The sequence below is a fragment of the Lutra lutra genome, chromosome 6, assembly GCF_902655055.1.
Source record: "Lutra lutra chromosome 6, mLutLut1.2, whole genome shotgun sequence".
Lineage (NCBI taxonomy): Eukaryota > Metazoa > Chordata > Mammalia > Carnivora > Mustelidae > Lutra > Lutra lutra.
In genome coordinates this window covers 24,571,650-24,581,809 of record NC_062283.1, presented here as the reverse complement: position 1 = coordinate 24,581,809, position 10,160 = coordinate 24,571,650, and the positions used below count along the sequence as shown (strand labels likewise).

At 45.8% G+C, this 10,160-nt stretch overlaps 1 protein-coding gene across 5 annotated transcripts in view; it reads right to left on the bottom strand.

Moving 5' to 3' along the window:
• Window positions 1-5,470: 5,470 nt before the first annotated feature.
• Window positions 5,471-10,160, bottom strand: part of SERPINB6 (serpin family B member 6) — a 37,436-nt gene continuing 32,746 nt past the window's right edge. For all 5 annotated transcript variants that reach the window (XM_047734973.1, XM_047734975.1, XM_047734972.1 and 2 more), the window contains exons 5-7: window positions 9,506-9,648; window positions 6,195-6,350; window positions 5,471-6,014 (exon numbers count right to left, since the gene is read on the bottom strand). In XM_047734973.1, the coding sequence (XP_047590929.1) occupies window positions 5,610-6,014; window positions 6,195-6,350; window positions 9,506-9,648 (704 nt within the window). In that variant the 3' untranslated portion in view covers window positions 5,471-5,609. The remainder of the gene's footprint in view (window positions 6,015-6,194; window positions 6,351-9,505; window positions 9,649-10,160) is intronic.

Sequence of the window (10,160 nt, the reverse complement as noted above, 5' to 3'; positions counted from 1 at the left end):
GTCAAAATTTTGAGGTTCAAGGCAATAATAAGAGAGCATTAAACCAACTGTGAGCCCTTCTGAGAGGGACTCTGGATGGCTGCAGAGGCCACGGGCCTAAGAAGCCACGAGTGCTGGTCAACAGTCAGGAGCCAAGTGGTGATGACTATAATTTCAAATTTGTGAATAATACAACGAATGAAAAATCATTAAACATTTTAATAAGATCATATTGGAAAATAAATTTTAGAGATAAATACCAGTGATATTTTAGCAGATTCATCTAAGAAGCAAATTCAAATATATTAATAGGTAGCAAGAATAATTATTCTGTTGATTTTTTAAAAATTTTTTAAAAGATTTATTTATTTATTTATTTGACAGACAGAGGTCACAAGTAGGCAGAGAGGCAGGCAGAGAGAGAGAGGAGGAAGCAGGCTCCTCACTGAGCAGAGACCCAACCAGACAGGACCCTGGGATCATGACCCAAGCCGAAGACAGAGGTTTCAATGCACTGAGCCACTCAGGGGCCCCGTCTGTTTTTTTTTTAAAACATTTAAATAATCAGGGATGCCTGGCTGGCATGGTTGGTGGAGTGCATGACTCTCGATCTTGGGGTTGTGAGTTTGAGCCCAATGTTGGGTATAGAGATTACTTAAAAATGAAGTCTTTTAAAAAAATAAGTAAAAAAAATAAACATTTAGATAATATATTTTTTAAATTTTGCCTTAATTTATATGTTAGATTTAATCTTTTGAAAAAATATATTTTTAGAGACCATTTTGACAAGAATTATTTTTATGTCCACTTTAATAAAAGCCAAGTTGGCAGTCAGTAAATCAATTTCTAAAAATAAAACAATCAATTCTTTTCATGACCTCTTTCCTTTTCAGGTGTCCCAGTTTGGATACACTACATACCTAGCAAGTATATAAAGCATACACTTTAATATTTCATATTATAGAGATGTGTATCAGTGTTACAAATGCTTTATGTACTGAAAAAATAATTCTATATTTCCAGAAAAATGTGTTAGTTGTTCTCTAATCTGATTCCAGCTGCATGTTGACCTGTTTCCTGTAAGAATGGGGGAGGAAGGGCGCCTGGGTGGCTCAGTGGATTAAAGCCTCTGCCTTCAGCTCAGGTCATGATCCCAGGGTCCTGGGATCGAGCCCTACATCGGGCTCTCTGCTCGGCAGGGGGCCTGCTTCCTCCTCTCTCTCTGTCTGCCTCTCTGCCTACTTGTGATCGCTGTCTGTCAAATAAATAAATAAAATATTAAAAAAAAAGAATGGGGGAGGAAAAGGAAATGTTACTTCTAAAAAAGATTTTTTTTTATTTTTTTATTTTTAATTTTTTTTTATTTTTTCAGCATAACAGTATTCATTATTTTTGCACCACACCCAGTGCTCCATGCAATCCGTGCCCTCTACAATACCCACCACCTGGTGCCCCCAACCTCCCACCCCCCACCCCTTCAAAATTCTCAGATCGTTTTTCAGAGTCCATAGTCTCTCATGGTTCACCTCCCCTTCCAATTTCCCTCAACTCCCTTCTCCTCTCCATCTCCCCTTGTCCTCCATGCTATTTGTTATGCTCCACAAATAAGTGAAACCATATGATAATTGACTCTCTCTGCTTGACTTATTTCACTCAGCATACTAAAAAAGATTTTTTAAAGAAATATTTATTTAGGGAAAGAGAGAGAGAGTGCTGGAGAAAGCAGGGGAAGGGGCAGAGGAAGAGGGAGGGAGAGAATCTTCAAGCCTACTATCCCCTGAGTGTAGAGCCCAACTCAGGGCTGGATTCCAGGACCCTGAGATCATCACCTGAGCTGAAACCAACATCTGTACACTTAACTGAGTGAGTCACCAGGTGCCTCTAAAAAAGAATATTCTTAAATTAGCTACAATGTAAGATATGAAACCATAAAACTCCTAGGAGAACACATACAGGATGAATTCCTTAACACTTGTCTTGACAATGACTTTTTTTTGGATTTGACACCAAAAGCAAGGGCAACAAAAACAAGAACAAACAAGTGGGACTACTTCAAACTAAAAAAAAACTTCCATACCATGACAGTAAAGGAAATCATCACCAAAAATGGTTTCCTATGGAATAGTATGAAAAGGTATGAGAGGGTAATCTATAAAATGGGGAAAAATATGTGCATATTATACATCTGATACAGATTCATATAAATATAAGGAGCTCATACAACTAAATAGCAAACAATCCAATTAAAAAAATGGGCAGAGGAACTAAACAGACATATCTCCAAAGAAGACATCCAGATGGCCAACAGGTACATGAAAAGATGCTCAGCCTCACTCTTCATCAGGGAAATGCAGATCAAAACCACAAGGAGATGTCAGCTCATAACTGTTAGGATGGCTTCTTTAAAAAAAAAATGAGAAATCCCAAGTGTTGGCAAGGAGGTAAAGAAAAGGGAATCCCTGTGCACTCAGAGGGATTATAAATTGATGAAACCATATCATCCAGGAATTCCACTTCTGGACACATATCCAAGGTAAATGAAATCAGTCTCTCAAAAAGATATCTGCACCCCTGTGTTCATTGCAGTGTTATTTACAATAGCCAAGACATGGAAACAACCTAAGTACCCTCTGATGGCTAAATGGATAAAGCAAATGTCCCCCCCCCCCCCACACACACACACAGGAATATTATTCAGCCATGAAAAAGAAGGAAATCCTGCCATTTGTGACAACATAGAAGGACCTTGAGGGCATTATGCTAATGAAGTAATTCAGACAGAGAAAGACAAATATTCTATGATCTCACTTATGTAGAGAATCTAAAACAAAACGGGGGAAACCCCAAATTCATAGATACAAAGAAGAGATTAGTGTTGCCAGAGGTGGCGGATGGAGCAGGGGGGGTGAGTGAAATGCGTGAAGATGGTCAAATTTCCAGGTATAAGAAATAAATCTTGGGGTACCTGGGTGGCTCAGTCAGTTGAACCCCAGATTCTTGGTTTACTCAGGTCATGATCTCCGCATCCTGGGATTGAGCCGCTAGTCAGCTCTATGATCAGTGCAGAGTTTGCTTCAGGATTCTCTTTCGGCCCCTCCCCCGCCCACCTCTCTCTCCCTCTCTCTCTCTCTAATAAATTTTTAAAAATCTTAAAAAGAAGAAATTTTCAAAAAATTTAATTTGGGGGGTATAATTGCAGCATGATGACTATATTTTTTAAAAAGGAAAGAACAGACCCCACGTACCATACAAACACAATTCCACCATATAATATTTTCCTGATTATATAAGAATACACGTTCATTGTAGAAAATTTTTAAATTACTAGATATATCTCCAAATAATAAGTAAAACTCACCTACAATGCTGGAGCCTATTTTCAACATGTTAGAGTGTGGATCACTTGGAGCTCTTCTACTCACCAGGACCCAGTGGAAGTTGGATTATAGCTCAGGATGATCTGGTCAGTAGGATTCAGGGGCCTGTCTCCGGCATCTGCTGCCTCCACCCTCAGTAATGCCGTAGCCTCAAGGCCCCTCTGAGAACCGCAGCGGAACCGAGGGGTGGGAGGTGTGGGCTCCCCAGCGTCCCTCTGGCCCTCCTGGAGTGCTGCCATCCCAGCGGATTCCTGGAGCCTGCTGTGGCACCCAGCCCTAGCTCCACACCCATGGCGCTGGTTCGGGGTCCAGATTCACGTGTTGTCGGGGCTGGAACTGTCCCAGCGCCACTTTTGCAGATAAGAAAATAGAAGCAGAGAAATGAGACTTCCTGTTAGAGGCTGGGACAGTTCCTGCCCTCCTGGGCTGCTTTGCTGATCGCTGTCCTGTTCGGAACCCTGGTTCCCACGCAGCACCCCAGAAGGCAAGGTTTGGACGTATTAACACTGACCTCAGACCTGGGTTCTTTCCTTGGCTGGTTGCAAGAACTTGTTCAAGTTATTTAACCCTTTGGGCCTCAGATCCCTCCTGGTTTATTCACTGCTGAGGATCAAGTAAAACCACCTGTGTAAAACACCACAGTGCAAAGCAGGTGTTCAGAAAACATTTGCGAGTGGGTGAGACCAACACTTTCCTAGAATTAAACCCTGGGGTATTTTATGTTGTAGATCCTTACAAGAAGCACCGCATGACAGAAGAGAAATGTCTTCTGGTACAATCTCATAAGAGACATGGAAGCATTATTCAGGCGACTGTGCCTTTTACTAAAATTTTATGTTGAGCGACCCTTCAAAGGCAACTTGACAGCTAAATGAAGGCATTCTGGGAGAGCTCTGAGAGCAGCAAGTGTGTTTCTTCTACATGCCCTGTGACTTCTGACACGGTTAAGTTCTGTATGATAAGTCTCCTACAGATAAGAGCACTGGTGTTCGTTGTTATGATTTACTATTGACGTGATCTGACAGTTCTCCAGAGAAAGGGCAGACAGACACCTTGAAACCTGGACGCTTGGCGACTATTACACTACATGACATGCAGCAGAGTGGACAATGCTGGCGACAGGGAGGGGGGTGCCAGCCACCTAACCACCAACCCCCCAACCAGCAACCCCTTCTAGCCCTCTTTCCTCTTCTCAAGCCACTCATCATATCACTTCTTCAGTCCCAGCCTCTCCCCACGGCCAAGCTGCTGGCTTGGGCACGATGGGGAAAGTGGGACCAGCAACGGAAAGGAAATACGAATCCCATCAGTTAGGTTCTGGTTGCATCCACACAGCTCATGGATGAAGTCCTCGCAGCTGTCCCCAAAACACAGCACAGGTCTCCCCACTGAACCTCACACATCAGTAGACTCAAGTTTCACTGAGCACAGTGATCACGTTTCTAGCGAGTAACACAAGTGGCCACAGAAACCTTAGCCACCTTTTCTCTAATACTTGCGGTAGAACAAAAAAAATCAGTATTTACAGCTCAGGAAGTTGTCTTAGATGACACCACCATGAAGAGAACCTCTCTAATCATCTCTGGCTCCTGGTCACCACTTAAGGAGTTCAGAGAAACTGGATGTTGTCCATCTAAATGCGTATGTGACCACAGATCCCTATGACTGTGGGCTGCGCTAGAAAAAGCCACAGGGCTGGGCAATGGGACCTGTTTCTCACTGGTCTGAGCTAACGTTCTCCCAGCTCTGTGCTGGCTTCTGGAGTGCTTGCCACGTGCGTGGGGCTAGAGCTCTCTGCAGGGGTCTCCAAGCCCTGCTCCCCTGGCACCCCCTAAGCTGTGTCACCCTGTCCTCTCACTAATGTGCCACCGAGCAGAGAAGAGAGAGGCACCATGAGTCCTCCTGTTCCTGCAGGAGAGCCACATTCTGCCCAAAGTGAGGACCTGGGGCCTGGCAGGTGTGAGGGTAGAGGGGACCACACCGCTCTAAGTAGCAGGACTGGCTAAGTGGCTGGCGCTGGCCCTGCCAATGAGAGCACAGGGCTGCCTGAATGGCAGTTTCCAATCCTCAGAAACATTTGAGACGTGAACACAGACACATACAGGAGTCCAGGACACAGGGTCCCAAAATCGGGCCTTTTATTTTTGGATTGTCACCCAAGGTCACTTTGCATTGTAGGCACATTGTGAAGAGTCAGGAAAAGCAGGCCAGCAGGAGAAAGGAAGAGGACTCCGTTTGGGGCTGACTACGTCCTTACGGGGAGGAGAAGCGGCCACAGAACAGGATGCTCTTGGTCTTGCTGTGCTGGATGAAGAAGAGGAAGGGGTGGTCGGCGCAGAACTGGGGCATGATTCTTGCACACCGCAACATCATGATGGCCGCGGTGGCCGCCGCGGCCTCCGTGCCTTCCTCGTTCACCTCCACGAAGGCCTTGTGCACCACTCTGGACAGATACAGGTCTTTCCCAGACGACATCCCAGAGAAGTCTGCCTTGGCCAGCTCAAAGGCATCAGTCATGCCCAGAGAGCAAAGGACATTCTTCATGTCGTAATCCTCCTCCAGTTTAAATCTAGGGAGGAAAACTTCCACCTCTTCTTTGTCCAGCATGTCTGGCCTCGTCCACTCCACGAATTTCTCATAAGTGAGTTCTTTCTCCACCTAGAAGAGAGTTGAAAATGTTCAGATCTAGAACCCTGCTGCCCCAGAGAACCATGTGCTGGGCTGTGAGTGCTCTGGGCAGTGCGCAATGAGGTGGCGGGAACGGGACGTCACACGACCTTCAGAGGCAGCCCCCACAGCCTCTGCCAGCAAGCGCCAGGACTGCCCAGTGCTCCTTACTGTCCTCAGATCCGTGTTTTCATCTGGAAGCATGATGATCATGTTCAGCTCTTTGCCCACATAGGGGAGCACCAGAATTTTGGTGAATATTTCTCCTATGTAGGTCATTTGAAAGGTAGATTTTTTAAACATCATCTGCACAGGTTTCTCCTCATTCTATAAAGGAAACAGATAAACATTAAGTTGAAACCAGACCCAGTGGACACATGGGTCAAATGGACAGAATCAGCGAGTGGGGGTTCTACAAACACTTCCTTGCCTGGCTTCCGGAACACTACCCCGGCCCCCTCTTCTGCCGGCCCATCTCCATTACCTCAGCCTCCAAACACTGGGGTATTTAGAACTCAGTCCTTACAGTGCTTGTCTCTAGGTGATCTCAACCTTGTGACTTTAAACAGAAATACCAAACGTGTACTTGTAGCCAGGACTCCTCCCCTGTACTCTAGACAGTCATGTTCTCGTGTGTCGTGCTTACTTGGCGCCTGCACTTGGACAGTGAAGGAACCTCCAATGTCATATGTCACACTGGGCTCCTCACAGTCCCTTCCAGGTCTGCTCCACCCACCATGTTCCCCATCTCAGGTGACAGCAATGCCACTCACCCCACCGTCAAACACTCTGGAGTATTCCTGACTCCTGTCCTTCACCCCACAATGGACTCATTAGCAAGTCGTATCAGCTCTGCTTTTAAAATATTATCATAAATGAGATCAAATCACTCTTGGGTTGAACACCTTTCTGTGGTTCCCCTCTACTCCAAGGGAGTAAAAAAGCTGAAGCCCTTAAAGCAATCTGTGACATGACAAGAGCTCGTCCCCCACGCTCTCTGCTCCCATCTCCCTTTGCCTGTCTGCTACAGTCACAGGGGCCCCTGGATGGTTCCGCAGGCAAACCCAGCCCTGCTGACCCCAGAACCTGGACAGCATGCACCCTTGCGTCATTCTGGTCTTTGCTCAGTGAAGGCTGCACCCTGAAACCGTACCCCCCAGCCCCAAGCTGGATCCTTTCCCTGTGCCTGTCTCTGGATCACTACCACCGTCCCATACAGTCCTACTTTCCCAGGCATACCCACACTCTCGCCCCCAGGAAAATGGCAGCTTCATGAGAGAAAGCGTCACCAGTTTTGCACGCATTGTGATAGGACCAGGCACCGCGCCTGGCCCCCAACCAGCATGGGTTGAACAAATGGATTGACAACTACAGGACCAGGCAAAACGAACACATCTTACCAGGAGAACAGTGCACTTGTCACTAGTGCGCCCTGAGCCAGGCAGTAAGAAAGACCCGGGGCAGTGACCGCATCCTAGCCAGCAGCCCCCTTCAACTTCCAACTTGCGTGCAAGTATGAGATCCACAGCGGCTGTGAACTGACCAAGCCCCAGGCTGCAGTCCCCGGGTCTCTGGGCTAGCACATGACTCTGTGTCACAAGCAAGAAACTTTGGTTTTGGCTTTTGCCTGAACTGGCCTGAGCCATGCCTGTGCCCTCATTCTCCAGCGTCCCATTCACCTCCAGGACCAGCCATCAGCACCCTTTTTCTCTAACAGGCCAGACAGTATATATTTTCAACTTTATGGACCATACAGTTTCTGTCCCAACTACTCAACTCTATAGTTGCAGCATGAAATACATAAGTATGGCTATGTTGCATTAAAATTTATTTAAAAAAAAAAAAGTGGTGGGCTGGCTTTGGCCTCAGGCTGCAGTTTGCTGACCCCTGTCTGAGGCAGTTTCTTCTTCTACCCATCCAGGACCCAAAGCCCCCAGTCTTATAATATGAAAGGATCCAACCTCAGTAACTGAATGATTCGTGAAGTATACAATTATGGAGAGAAGCTTCATCTTACTTAGAAACAAAGGAATTTTAAAAATCTATAGGAACTCAAAATCTGTTTACTTGCAGGCACAACCCCCAACCTGATAAGCTGGTGCGCTCAACACCTGCTGTGTTCCTTCTGCCTTTCTCTACTGGAGAGATGAGGAAGCAGCTAGATGTCCTCACCTCCCTGTAGCCAGCAGAGGCCATACATAATTGGGCCTATGAGACACAGAAGAGAGGTTTCTCATTCTGAATAAGATGTCAGAGCCCCAAAGGAGAGGACTTTTGCTCTCACCCTTCATCCTCTCCCTCCCTTCCCCCTGGATGGTGGCTGCCATGACCATGACCACAGATGAGGGCAGCACGCTGGGCATGGCAGAGCAGGAAGACGGGGAGCTGGTTCCCAGAGGTCCCACACTCGGCCCGCCCACAGGCCTCTCCTAGGGGAGATGAACTTTCCACAAATCAAGTCCAAACATACATCTTGTTAAAGATGAATTTCAAGGAGAGAAATCATTTCCCCAGGTGAAAACAGGGCAGTTCATTTCAGAATAAAGCTCCAAGGAAAATATGTTTCTTGAGAAACTGAAAGTTGAGGCTCCTGTCTGCTTAGAAGATCCAACTCATGGTCATTGATCAGGAATAGGCTGTAACTAATCTATTCGGTCTACTTAGATGTATGTGCAAAAATCTCTACAATTAAAGATAAGTAAAAAAGAAAGAATATACTAGATTCAGTGACAGAAAAGATAAAAGGCCACCAGCAAATAACATCTTTGAAGCTGGAGACAGCTCAACTTGCTGTCTATTCTATATACGTGTCCTTTTGTTTTGCTTGTTTTTTAAACAAAAATTAGTGTTTGTTCTCCTTATTATCAAAAGAAGGCTGTAGATCAGTCATTTGTTCAGAGTTCACTGAGCACCAACTACATGCCCGGCACCAGTGAGGCAGCCTTGGCCCTTCAACCACCGCAATGCCGCCCTGGGGACCAGGAGGGGGCGCTGCGGCTGCTGAGAGGAGGGATACGGAAATCCCCACCAGGAGGATGGTCAGGAAAGGCTTCCAGATGCTGCTGGAAGGGAATGGGTATACAGGTACTGATGGGAATGAAGATAGAGAAATGGGGATAAATGGGTAGGATCTGGGTCCACAAAGAGCCTCATATACCATATTTTGGAGTTCAAACTTTATCTCAAAAGTTCTAGAAAGCCAAGGAAGACCTTAAGACTGACAACTGACATGGGATTTGTGATTGACACAAATTTGTGATTGACAGAACACCTGGCAACCATAGCCTGTGAGTATGCAACTACCTTTGATGACACAGCAAAGGAGAAGGACAAGGCATGCTGGGGAGCCCAGCCACCCGACTGCCTGAGGACAGACAGGGCACAAGTTAGCTTGTGAGGTGAGCTTTCTTGCATGTTTTTAAAACCAATGTGAACACAGGGACTGTCTCCAATAATCTCCTTTGTTATTCCAAAATATTCACCTTGCTGACTTTAAATGGTCTTTCCATGGTCTGTGTTTTGTTAAACTGATTATCCCAGTTTCCTTTGAAATAGATGGCATTCACGAGAATCAGATTCGTCATTGAATCCACTGAACCCGGAGACAGCAACTCTGTAATCTGACCTGAAAAGAAGAATTAAAGAATCAGTGAACTAAAAGAATTGCAAGATGGTTAGAGAAAGACAAATACCATGTGATCCCATGCATGTGTGGAATTTAAAAGACAAAACAAAGGAGTAAGGGGGAAAAAAAGAAAGGGAGAGACAAACCAAGAAACAGACTCTTAACAATAAAGAATAAACTGACCATTAGCAGAGGGGACCTGGGCAGGTGATGGGTTGAAATAGGTGATGGGGATTAACAGGGCACTTACCTTTTTTTTTTTTTTTTTTTTTTATTTATTTATTTGACAGACAGAGATCACAAGCAGGCAGAGAGGCAGACAGAGAGAGAGGAGGAAGCAGGTTCCCTGCTGAGCAGAGAGCCCGACGTGGGACTCGATCCCAGGATCCTGAGATCATGACCTGAGCCGAAAGCAGCGGCTTAACCCACTGAGCCACCCAGGCGCCCCAACAGGGCACTTACCTTGATGAGCACTGAAGAATGTACAGAAGGGATGAATCACTACATTATAC